This window comes from Malus domestica, chromosome 11 (assembly GCF_042453785.1).
Source record: "Malus domestica chromosome 11, GDT2T_hap1".
Lineage (NCBI taxonomy): Eukaryota > Viridiplantae > Streptophyta > Magnoliopsida > Rosales > Rosaceae > Malus > Malus domestica.
Genome location: NC_091671.1, coordinates 38,671,488 through 38,684,536, shown reverse-complemented (window position 1 = coordinate 38,684,536; position 13,049 = coordinate 38,671,488). Strand labels below are relative to the sequence as shown.

Here is a 13,049-nt window from a genome sequence, read left to right as displayed (position 1 = left end):
TGTGTAGAGGAGGGAAGTGGATGCGTGCGAGGATGGGTGCGCTGGGTTTTTTTTTTCCTTCTTCTTTCTAGGTTGCAGGATGGGGTAGCAGAAGATGGGTGCGCGGAGGAGGTGGAGCTGGGTGCAGAGGAGGAGGTGGAGGATGGGTGCGGACCTTCGGACTTCGCGGGGTATGGGATCTAGGTTTTTTTGTTGGGGGGGGAGGAATAATGGGATCTTTTTTTAATGGGAACTGTGTTTTTGCCCCGGGGGGGGGGATCTGGATTTTTTTTTTGTAAATTTAGAAGATTAAGGTTTTTTTTTTTTTTTTTAAAAAAAAAATTATTTTTTTGCCACATGGCATAAATGTGACAGCCACGTCAGCACTTAACGGATCAATGGATGGAAAATGTAACAAATGTATTATTTTGAAATAAAATATTACTTGAGGTATGAAAGTGAAATGTTTTAAAGATGTTGTATGAGATTGTAATAGATCTCAAACCTAAAGGGCTACTATGTAATTTACCCTTTCTTTTTACACACACACACTCTCTCTCTCTCTCTTAAAATGACAAGAGCCTCGGTTATTGTTAAGGAATGTCATATGAAGCCACAACAATGAAGAATTAATCATTAGATACTGTGTAAAAAATAAGTATGTGATATGTGAGAAGGAACACTTGTTTCTAATGACAAGTAATAAAATAAAACATTTCATTAGAATGAATAAATTACACATAAATTAACTGAAACATTTATCATGAAAGCAGCACAAGTTTTATTGAATTAAACTAAAACCATATAGAATGCATAAGTTCATGGAGTTAAAAGTAATAATCAATCTTCATCTTTTATTTTGATTAGACATTCCTACGTATTACTTTCCAATTGCACCAATCTCCAAATATATGATAGATTGAAAACTAAATTCACATAATAGAAGAAGAAATGAAGAAGGAAACGTGAAAAGAAACTAAGAAGAAAACTTGACCACTAGTCTGTAAGTTTTTTGTCGAAACTTGTGCTAGGAGCCTAGGATGCATAAATTATTGAGGAAATGAACTGATTTTCAGAAATATCGGGGATATGAGGTGAAATGTTTACTTTACCCCCTCTTTTCATATCGTTCCCTGAATTTTTAAACATTTTTATGAAAATATCGAGCATATCAAATATATTTCAAGCACTGAGAAATGTGAGAGATGGTGTTCATTCATTCAAAAAGAAGAGAGGTCAGGCAGAGAAAGAAAATATGTTTAACTGTAAATTTTATTTTAATAATATTAGGTGTATTTCTCGAAGAAGTAGAATACACGTAGACGTAGAGGCCCTGAAGGTAGAGTCTTGGCGGATTCGCTCCTTCTAGCATTTCTCATAAGGGATTGGCTCATTGAACAAAGGTTTTCTTACACCTGTGCGGACGATAGGTCCCAGATAAAGTCCCAAAAGCACGTATGCCCCGGTGAATGCGGTGGACTTAAAGGTGGGCCATCCTAATCTTTTTGTGTTTATTTTGAAAAAAAGTCGGTAGATTCATTGCTATAAAAAGATGAAGTTACAAAACCCAAATTACCAATTACATCAAAGGAGTTTTAACGAAAAGTCTGCTGTACTATTTATTTTAATGAAAAATTACATTTTTATACTAAAAAGTCAAACCTGGTACTATTCACTTTACCCTTTATTTTGTCCTTATTGTTAAAACTCAAAGTTTTCAAGCATTTTTTCATTAATTTTCCTTTACATCAAGGATTCCTCGTAAAGTAAATCTGATATGAGATTAGGGGTTCCTCAAACCAGTTAAAATTAGAGCATGAAAGTAGAGCAAATCGTACAAGACGGTGGGCGATGTCATTAGCTTGGTGACGAATATGGATAGAAGAAATTCCAGTGATTGAGGCCAAAAGCTCCTAATCTTTTGGTTGGCGTAGGGGCTGCAGTTTCAATTTCCATGGTGACCTACTCTGCCATTTCACGACAATAGACTTGCACCTTATATTGAAGACGAACTATTTAGATTAAATTTTGTAAAATATATAATATGATTGTTGATTAACGTGCTTATTTTATTTGCCGACACATTATATAATTTGAAAATTTAATTTAAAAGTTGATCTATCTATCATTATTCTTTAAGCAATATTATCTTCTTTTTCTTGAGAGAATTTAAGCAATATTATCTAAAAAATAAATTTGAGTAAACTGACCTAAAAAGATAAGATAATTGATAAGGGGTTCGTCTTATTAAAAAAAAGTTTCTAAATTAATTTAAAGAAATAATTTTTACACATTTTTTTCTTTTTTGTACACGTTTAGTTATTTTCTCCATCAACGTACCCTTGAAATGTTTTTGGCGAGACAACAAATGTCTTCAAGAGTTAATGCAGAGTAGATATAACTCGACCATCTTATTGATGTAATTTTTTTGGCATATTTATCGATTTGTCCCCTGAACTTGTATACAACTGTCAATTTTTCCCTTGAACGTTAATTTTAGCCGATTACCCCACTGAACTTTTATAATTAGCTAATTTCCCCTTGAACTTTAATTTTAGCTGATTACCCCTTAAACATTTATAAATAGCCAATTTCCCTATGGATGCTAGATTTTAAAATTTTTCATTCATCTGATCACGTTGACAACACATGACAACCATATAAGGGCAAAAAGAATAAAAATTTGGATGAAAATTTTTAAAATCTAAATGCTAGGGGGGTGGGGGCCATGGAAATTGGCTATTTATAAAATTTTAAGGGGTTAATTCACTAAAGTTAAATTTAGGGGGGAAATTGGCTAATTATAAATGTTCAGGGGGTAATAAGCTAAAATTAAAGTTTAGGGGGAATTGGCTATTTATAAAATTTTAGGGGGTAAGGCTAAAGTTAAAGTTTAGGGGGGAAATTGGCTAATTATAAAAGTTTAGAGGGTAATCGGCTAAAATTAAAGTTCACGGGGGAAATTCACAGCTCTATACAAGTTTGGGGGAGGGGGCAAACCGACAAATACTTCTATCTTTTTTTGTGAAAATCTTAATGATGTTTGGCAATACACTTATATACACGTTTGTTGACTTGACGAACAAGAAACGCAAACAAGGCCACTAATAGCATATCCACCCCACCTGTTAGTTGTGGGTAAAGACAATGAAATTGCCTTTACTATTCACTCTAAACAGTAATTGCCTTTGCGCATGTCAACCTGTTTGAGAAGAGGAACGACAAGGGCAATTAGCAAGGTGTATTACTAGTTTACTTGCTTGTAACATTAACATTAACTCTTCAAATTGCTATTGCCAACTTAAAAGAGCATTCTTGGCCATGAAATTTTTGAAGAATTGATTGAGAAATCAGATAGGAGATCAATGGATGAATAATAACATATTTATTTTTATAGAGAAAGATAATTAATTGTATTGGTAATGAAGTTGTCATGCATGCTTTCAAAACATGAAAACGCATCAAGGAATATTTTAATATGTTGTACAAAAAAAATCTTATGAATTATTTATAAGTATTTTGTTTAATACATTTTTTAGCATTTTAATTTGTGACTTTGTTGTTTAAGATTCTTTCATCCATACAAATTTCTGATTTCGTCCTTGCTTACAAATAATTTTTTTTCCGTTTATACTGTCAACAACAACAAAGCCTTTTCTCCGTTATACTGTCGTTTAAAAAAAATGTTAAGTTGGATATTGATGGTAAATATGTTCATAAAAGGAGATAAAAATAGAATTCACAAAAATTATATCAAAATAAAAGAAAAACTGCCAATAATCCCTTTATATACCGACAAACGAAAGAAGAGACGGCTTAAGCTCGTATTATTTTATTACAAGTAAAGATTAAGTCATTATTTTATTAACGAACATAAAATGGACCCCTTCCCGTGTGTTACACGTGGCGTTCGAATACTTGTCCACCAAACTTTGCCAAACATGTATAGTCGGGAAAGGATCCCTTCCGCATCATAAGAATTCTTACATCTCAACCGTTTATTGTGTATCGTTCGGTCAATTTTTATCATGTATTATTTGTGTTTAATTTAAAATAATAAAATCAAATAATTTCTGATCGAACGATACAAAATGAACGGCTAAAATGTGGAGATCTGTATAATACCCACATAATGGATCCGGAGGTAATCATTTTCCACGTCGCCATCACAGCATTTTTTCTTGCTGGGGTCACTAACTACCTCTGTCCAAAACCCAAATCCCATTTGAACACCCTGTAGTCACCAACGCCATATTATTTCTTCAGCTTTTTACTCCTGCTCTCTCTCTATCTCTCAAAAACCCAAACCCCATTTGAACATCCTGTAGTCGCCAACGCCATATTATTTCTTCAGCTTTTTACTCTTGCTGCCGTCTCACCGCCTCTCTATCTCTCAAAAACCCAAACCCCATTTGAACGTCCTCTGAGTCCTCTGAGTCTGAAAAATCTAATCATCACCACCGCTACAGTCTTTGTACCGCCGCCGGTAGGATGCCCCTATCAGGTGAATCATGCCCCTCAATTTTATTTATTTTTTTGTATTTTTGGATTATTTTTGTTTATTTCATTATCTGTTTCATTTGTGTGTTTAACTCATTCATTGATACTCATTCATTGATTGTTGGGACGAAGGTTTGAGTGAGGAGAAAACAAGGGGATCCAAGGTGTGGCCACTACAGCCGCAGCAGACCGGCACGGTTGATGGAGACAAGAACGGTGATCGAACCACCTTCTCTGGTATTTGTACAACAACAATAAAAACGAGTTGCTACTTGGACAGGAATTTTAATTTATAATGTATATTTTTGGAAACCAGCAGGTGGCCGATCGTCGGAGTTGAGGACCGCTGAACAACTGAGAGTAGGCGTGGGGGTGAGAGAGCAGAGCAAAAAGTGAGTTTTCACAATTTGAGGTTTTGATTTTAATTACTTCAGTTTTTTTTTTTTGTTTTTTATTATTATATTTTTTTTTATTCTTGACTCTAGCGCAATAGTTTTGTACATGTTATGCGGCGAATCCTCTACTTTCGTTACCAGCTAATAATTAAGAGAGTTTTAACGAAAAGCCCACGGTACTGTTCACTTTAACGAAAAACCATATTTTTACACTAAAAAGTCAAACCTGGTACTATTCACTTTACCCTTTATTTTGTCCTTATCATTAAAACTCAAAGTTTTCAAGCCCTTTTCATTAGTTTTCCTAACAATTAATTGGGCACCAAAATTTCTAGCACACAATTTGTGATGAATTTGAAATTATGTGACCTTTTTTTTGAAATGGGTCACTTATTTTACCAAAAAGTGATGAATTTTTGGGCATCACAAATAATTCCGTCACCTAATTCATGTTCTGCTTGCATTGGTTTATCTGTTAACTAAGAGCTCTCTTTGAATTGCTGACATGATTTTATAAAGTTCCTGTTTTATCATAATCTTTTAGTTCTCTATCACAGTCTAATCCATCATTGTAGGTTGCATTGCTATTACTATCGTGAGATCCATCCATATATTTGGATTTCATGCATGGAGTCACTTGGCCCGTGGATTCTTTCCTATCCATCACTGTTCTTGCAGGGTGTATACTTCATATATATTTGGTCGACAATGAAGGACAATGTAAGTTTGAGATTCTTGATACGGCTTACGCTGTTTTCCTTTATACTCGTTCTGGACAAACCTCATTTATTTTCCTCCTGTTCTGCTTCTAAGAGTGCTGGTGTAAGAAAAGCTTCTGTCCACGCATTGAAAAATAATGATATTGCTCCAAGTCAAAAGATTGGTCTTACTGGCGACTTTGACATTTCCGTAGCCATATCTGCAATTGGCCTGGTTAAACAGCTACTAAGGTGACTCCTGTTTTTGGAACTCATTCAAAATTTATGTTTCCCTGTTTACTATTTTTGCAAAAGCTCATTGAATAAGTTTTCTCCATGCTGCAGACACCAGCTGCTACCACCAGAGATCAGGCATGTTATAGGAGCATCAGAGTATGAACACTTGATTGCTCAGGTGTTCAATAGCTCCCAATTTGCTGCAAAAGGTTTCACTCTTTTCCGAACTGTATTGCACTTTGTAGATTTTTATGATTGTTTGTACTCTATCGACAGTTTTGCACATAAGCTTTCTTTTATGTTTTTTTTCCCTCCATAATTAGTAATTTAGTAGCACAAAACTTCACCCATAAATCTCTTTTTCCCACTTTGTGGTGCAGGTTTTTCGTCTCATGATCATGGAACCATTAATATCGCTTACCGTGGGATAAATTTTATTTGTGTCGGTCTTGATTCAAAGCTGACCGATGCCTTGACTGGACATGTAACTGATCTTACTTGCAACAAGTTCTATCAATTAAGTCGGAACATATATATTACAATGGCTGGATTTAGGATGGCTTGGGAGGAACTGTGGCAATGGATGACATCAGTGGTAACTGGAAACTCCAAATTTTTATTTATTTTCCTTAAAAATAATATATATATATATACACACACATTGATTTTCAATTGGATGGTGATAGTTTCTTAGAATACCTGAGGAGTCGCACACGGTGGAGCTAGCGGCTAATCTAGCCTATCATTTTGTTAGTCCCTACGGCATAGTTCACAGCCTTGTTTTGGGATGGGACTTTACAAGTCCACATCCGCAAATGTTTCGAGTGATCCCAGGTATATCACTTACGAGTGATAGTGCTATGGCTGTTGGGTCAGGAGAAGAACAGTAAGTTTCAAGAATTTTCCTCTGCTAGTGAACTATGATCTCTGTTTTGTGATATTGCTTTTGTATATTTATAGATGAAAGATATTACTATTTTTGCAAATACAACATACTAATTATTTTGTTGGTTAATATGCAGTATAAATCTGCGGGATCTGACATACTATAATTATGGGGAATTAGCACATGCCTTCCACAATACAATGTTGCTACTCAAGCAAGCATGCCTTTTAGATCCTTTTTGTGGTGGAATTGTTATAGGTAAAAATCATAATTTAAAATTGTTAATTATTATTACAAAAAAATAGAATAAAACTGTTACTTTTTCTTTTTTAAGTAAAATTTTATACTTTTATTTAATTCACTTTGTAATTGTAGGACGGGTACTGCAGAGAAATCAACCACCATCCTGCCAGTATCTTAACTTCTTCTATTAGATCATGACGATTCTGCTCAAGATTGCAAGTCAGCATCTAAGAACAAGAGAAATAGGCAGTCTTAATGGTTTAACCAGTTGCTGGATTGGCTTAGCATGTATTTTGTAAAATATGAAACCTGTTAGTATGGAAACCAATTGGCAGCAGCTTTAAACATTGAAGTTTAATTTAGGTTACTTGTTAATATTTAGTACTTGGTTACCTGTATCTGTATGATGTATGTTTCCTTGCTTGAATGTTGAATCGTATCTATCGTGGTCTTTAATGAAGAATTTAGTTCATCTATATTCTCTGATCTGGTATGTCTCATTGCTGAGAACTGGTATCAGGAACTGTTTTTTGAAACTTATATGGGAAAAAGGTTGAGAGGTCGCACTTGGTGCGATGGCAAGTGCCTTCGCCCATGAGCGGTAGGTCTCGGGTTCGAGACTTGGGAGCAGCCTCTCCATAAATGGGGGTAAGGCTAGCCGACATTCACCTCTCCCAGACCCTGCGTAAAGCGGGAGCCTTGTGCACTGGGTACGACCTTTTATATGGGAAAAAGGTTGGATTACAAGATACTTTTCATTGAAATCACCTTAACATATAATTTGAGTAGGGAAATGAAGTTCGGAAAAACGAAGTAAAGCAATAATATAATTTCCATAGAGATCATGTACTTGTGCTTATGGTAAATCAGTGAAATCACAGATAGAAGTCAATGACATCAAAATTTACATCTGCGATACTTAATTTTGATCCCAAACAGAACAATCTGCAAAAACCATTCTGCTAATGATCTCCATCATCAAGCAAGACAGAGAAGCCGAAAAGATCACTTCTTAGTGTCTGAGAAACTTTGTTTTCAGCAGCAGCATCACCACCACCATCTTCGCCATTTGTCTCGTCTGCTGTCGGTTGTGGAGGAGACGAAAAGTCTAGGCACAACCCTTGTACAAATTTTTCAAATGAAGCAGAGAGGTCTTGAGGGAGGTGAGCTAGCAGTGCCTCCAACTGAAGCCTCACCAGATCATCTTCCTCTGGCCTCAACCCTTTATTCAGCTAGTCTCGGAGCCTTCGATTCTCCTCCTCCAGCAGAGCACACTGCTCTTGCATAAAGCATAAATCCGATCTTATCCACTTGAGTTCCCGGGCAAACGAAGCTGCTTTTGTTGCCATTGAAATTGCAAGCTGTAGAGAGATAACACAGTTAGGAATCAACTCAAAACCCATCAAAGATTTGACACTGAACAAAAGAGAGAAACTACATTTTTGCTTTCTTCAGCTTTCTTTCAGGGATTCATCTCCTTGTACCTCTGAGCAATGAATGTTTTCGAATTTCCTCACATGGGAATCTTCTGCATTCAGCTGTTCTTCCGATTCCTTCCCTTTACTATTCATCTCCGAGTTGCTCGGGTGGCTATGGAATATCTCAATGTGGGTGGCTTAGCAAATTTCAACTTTCAAACATTACAATTTAGTGTTCTTCTATAATATGAACACCCAAAAATACCATCATCGTGGCACATTGAGCGGTGTACAACACCGTCTAATCGGTCTCATACACCACATGGATCATTTGTAAGCGTTCACACTTAATACATGTTCGTACCCTAGAAAAATCGCCAATTTAAGCTCTCTCCATTCAGATCTGAGATACATATTTTTTATAGTGACCAAATTTGTAAAAAGCTCAAATCTTTAGCTGCAGTCGGGATCAAACTTTACCTGAAGAGCATTATCAAAAGTGTTGGAGAGCTGAGACAAAGTGTGAGCTATGGAATTGAACCCTCTCATCAAAAGCAACGAGTCCTCCTTCCTCGCTCTTGCACGTTTTGTTTCTCCGCCATTCTTTTCCAACAAAAATAAAATAAATAAATAAAAAAGTAAAAACCAACAAATTCACAACCACAGCAGAAAACTCAGTGAACAATAACAAAAATTGTACAGTTGAAAAGCAGGTTCCTTTAACTGCAAATCTACATGATAATCCCAAATAAAATTAATGTAACCATGAAGCCCAATATAATAATAAATAAATATTTTAACACATCCATTAAAAAAATATTTAATATTTGTATTCAATTGAACACATCAGCCATCAAATAAAATTTTGAAATAATATAATTTGAATTTTTTTTTTCCGGGCTCTTGAACGTTTAAAGCCGCTCAGAATATCACAAGCTTCCTTTTCCTTGCTTCCCAAGGTATTCGGGGCACTAATCCAATGGATGGTAGACCACAGTAATTCCATAACGTGTTCCTTTATGTTAATAATGCACACACTCACAGGATCCAGGAAGAAGGGAGGGTCGGGAAGAGAGAGAAAATATTTTTAATTGTAAATTCTGTCTTTTTTAATAATAATATTATGAGACGCCGAAGAAGGTGAAGAGATAGTACGGACGAGAAATTTTTTATTGTGATCGAAATATGGTTGGTATATTATATGTTTTTATATATATGATAAAAAAAATTAATATTTAAATTATTAATTTTTTAACATATATATTCTAATATTTATATAATAAGACGTAATGTATCATCCCATATTTTATTCACGCAACAAAATCTTTTCTGCTGTACTCACTCCAACATCATTTCTGATAATGTATTGGGTCACTGAAAACAGTTACATTGGCCCCACAGGGAATAATCAGCCAATACTTGACCAAACAAAAAAAGAAATTGCTGATACCTGCCCCGTCTAAGGAAGGATGATTCTTTACCTTCCTATTCTCATCTCCTCCTCTTACATATTATTTTTTATCTTATTATCTTTATAAAAAAAAATTAATATAAGATGTTGATGTAACTTAAGTGTGACCGTTCAAATAGAAAGACATAGAAATGTAAAGAGATTAAGAGGCTAGAGAATCCTCCTCCCGTCCCAATTTTAATTTCCAAGAAACCTCACTCCTACTTTGCTCTGCTCTGCCCCTCTCTCTCTAGAAACCCCACTCCCCATTTTCATTAATGTCTGTGACTGTGAGAAATACCACCGTCCCAATTTTAATTTCCAAGAAATCTAATCACCGTCGTCACCTCCACCGTCGTCACAGTCCTTACTTCGGAATGCTTCCATCAGGAAAAAATGCCCCTCAAAAAACGTTTTTTTTTTATTTTCAGAATCTTTTTTTTTGCTCATTTCGTTATCTGTTTCATCAGAGAAACCAAAGGGACCCTTTTCACTTCAGCTGCAGATAGACGAGCGCACCACCATTAATTATAGTTGCTCAAATGATCAAGAAGTTGCTCAAATGATCAAGAATGGATTAGTGATCTAATTAAATATGTTTATATTTAATTATAATTGTTATCTCAGAGTATCAATTATAATTATCCTAAAATAAAAAAAAAGAGTACCAATTATACTTACCCAGTAACATGTCAAATAATTTACTTAAATCTAGCTCGATTATTACAATAAAATTTTGCTTGACACATTACATGATAGGTACAAAATTTGGACATGAAGATTAGTATACAATGTGAATTTTTGGTTTATGTATGTATTGTGTTCTGAACTCCTCTGAATTGTTAGAAATCGATGATGATTACCAAAGTTCAAAAAAGATAGAATTTAATAACTTCAGGTATAAACCTTATTTATTTCACCCCTTGATTGCTCAGGACTTCAAAAGCTCCCAATCTGTTTCAAAAGGTTTCACTCTTTCCGAACTCTATTGCACTTTGTGAATTTGAAACTTGCATCGGATAAGTTCAGAAAAATAAAGCAAAGCAATAATACAATTTCCGTAGAGATGATGTAATTATGTTTCTGGTAAATCAGTGAAATCACTGAATAAAAGTCAATGGCATCAAAATTTACAACTGAAATGCTTAATTTCAAACCCGAATAGAACAATCTGCAAAACCGTTCTGCTTCTGCTAATGATCTCCATCATTAAGCGACGCAGAGAAGCCAAACAGATCACTTCTTGCACCAGCCAAGCACATCTCCTAGTGAATGGAAAGTAATGAAATAGGAAACAGAACATATCCTAATGAAATAGGAAACAGAACATATTTAGGATTTAACCATTGTCGATGCAGTGCACGCATATAATATATTACCATACCAGATGATGTTTACGAATATATTTTGCTGTGCTTCTGTTGTCATTGACCAAGAGAAGAATAAGAATCTGGAAAGATAACCTCAACTTAGCACAAACAAAATCCAAATTACGGGTTCCAAAACTAATTGAAGGTTATGATTGTGGAAAATGTTGCTATCCAACTATGTCTTACAAATAGGGAAGGCAATACATGTAATGTATCTACCTGCATAACAAGTCTATGAACTTATATCGAGAGAAGACTGTCAAAGACCCAATCGCAACCATCTGAAAGAGCAACTAAAGAGAATCATTCTCAATCAAACTTTGTGCTGCCAAAGGATGATTTGACAGTGCTTTCATAGTATGCACAGTACTCCGCTGTACCCGCATAATTATAGGTTGGAAACAAAAAGAAATTTAAAAACATACCATGAACCGATAACGTAACAAATACAAGTGAAAAAATAAGTCTCTTTGTGCTTCTTTGACATCTTTTATAGTTTAACTCTCCACGCGATGTATCTTTTTTTGTTTTTTCTTTTGAACAAACATTATTTTATATACTAAGGGAAGGGGTGGGCTTAACCTCACAATGAGCTAGTAATAATGTGGTTCAAATTCGCCTTTTGCGAGAATCGAACCTAAGAATGGTTCAAATTCGCCTTTTGCGAGAATTGAACCTAAGACCTCTCATTTACAAGTGAAGAGAAATACCACCGAACCGTAAACTAAGCAGCCCGATGTATCAAATTTTAAACATAAAATAAAAATTCATATTTATTTCTTTGCATTGGTAACGAAAGAAAATGAACTAAAAGGTATACAAATATTTAAACATTGCATTGGTAATGAAAGGAAATGAATAAGCAATGCTTCAAACCAATAAAAATTAATAGAAAGTATTTAATAATTTATTAAAAATTATTTAAAGATGTTGTCTAATTTGACAGCAACCATAAAAGATGTCATTCTACGTCATGCCACATAGAAATTGACATTTCGGTTGAAAAACATTAGTGTTATTATTTTTTACCATTATTGTTGATGTGAACTTTTTGACATTTCATTTGGAAATGCTCTTATTCTTTATTCAGTCTTATTCCACCAAGTATGTAAGGTTATTATGTGTGTAACTTTGTGTGAAATTTGACAAATGGGACTTGTTTAAGGGGAACTTGAGTTGAGATCGAGTTGTTGCTAGTGATTCTCTCCTTTCATTTGAAGCTAGTCTATATCTAGTTTTGCCCTGATATACTTGTCCAGCAAATGATGATAGGACACGAACGGACATCAACCATTTGTATTACGATACTTAGTGTACATCTCAGCATATTAATTGTCATAATAAAAATGGTTGAATATTTGAAAAAAAAATTCAACTATTTGTATTATGACACTTGGTATAGCGGACCATGTTTCCAGCAAATTGAAAATTTTCTCCTTGAAGTGCTTTCTAAAAGAAGCACCTGAAGTGTGCTTCCTTCATGAAACACTTAAGTGCTTTTTTAGGAAAAAATTGCATTTTTCGTAAAAGTTTCAGTATACTCCAATTACGTTTTTGAGGGTTCTTTTATCTTATATATAAAGCCAATAAGGCCAATAAATAGTGTTTTTTGCACACGCGTGCATGAATGCTAGTTATAAAATTTGTGCTTCCAACTTAACAAAAAGTTAAGTTAGACATGTAGTTCGGCCAGATTACATGTCCAATTATGTTTTCGGCCAAAGATTACAAGTCCAAGCTTACATGTCCAATTATTTTGTCACACGTAGTTAGCCATTTCTGGAAAGTGGATACCATGTGGCATTGGCGTGGTTGCTTGAAAAATCTAGGGCTGCTTCTTCTTCCTCGGGTTCTAACCCTTTGGGTCGTCTCT

The 13,049-nt window shown here is 34.9% G+C and overlaps 1 protein-coding gene and 1 long non-coding RNA gene across 2 annotated transcripts; one reads left to right on the top strand and one right to left on the bottom strand.

Moving 5' to 3' along the window:
- The first annotated feature begins 5,455 nt into the window (after nucleotides 1-5,455).
- On the top strand, nucleotides 5,456-7,414 carry LOC139189580 (uncharacterized). The gene is made up of 7 exons (XM_070808564.1): nucleotides 5,456-5,594; nucleotides 5,688-5,824; nucleotides 5,918-6,018; nucleotides 6,190-6,404; nucleotides 6,496-6,695; nucleotides 6,832-6,953; nucleotides 7,071-7,414. The coding sequence occupies exons 1-7, from the start codon at nucleotides 5,502-5,504 to the stop codon at nucleotides 7,127-7,129; spliced, it is 927 nt and encodes a 308-aa protein (XP_070664665.1). The 5' UTR covers nucleotides 5,456-5,501; the 3' UTR covers nucleotides 7,130-7,414.
- Nucleotides 7,415-7,752: 338 nt separating this feature from the next.
- Nucleotides 7,753-8,967, bottom strand: LOC139189583 (uncharacterized). Its single transcript, XR_011573355.1, has 2 exons — nucleotides 8,377-8,967; nucleotides 7,753-8,299 (listed from the first exon to the last, which is right to left on the bottom strand). It is a non-coding gene; the product is annotated as an uncharacterized lncRNA (long non-coding RNA).
- Between the last annotated feature and the right edge of the window lie 4,082 nt (nucleotides 8,968-13,049).

Coding starts and splice junctions, on each gene's coding strand:
- LOC139189580 (XM_070808564.1), top strand. CDS start 5,502: ATGGAGTCACTTGGCCCGTGGATTCTTTCCTATCCATCACTGTTCTTG. Junction 6,019..6,189: donor CTCCCAATTTGCTGCAAAAG/GTTTCACTCTTT, acceptor TTTGTGGTGCAG/GTTTTTCGTCTCATGATCAT. Junction 6,696..6,831: donor GTTGGGTCAGGAGAAGAACA/GTAAGTTTCAAG, acceptor GTTAATATGCAG/TATAAATCTGCGGGATCTGA.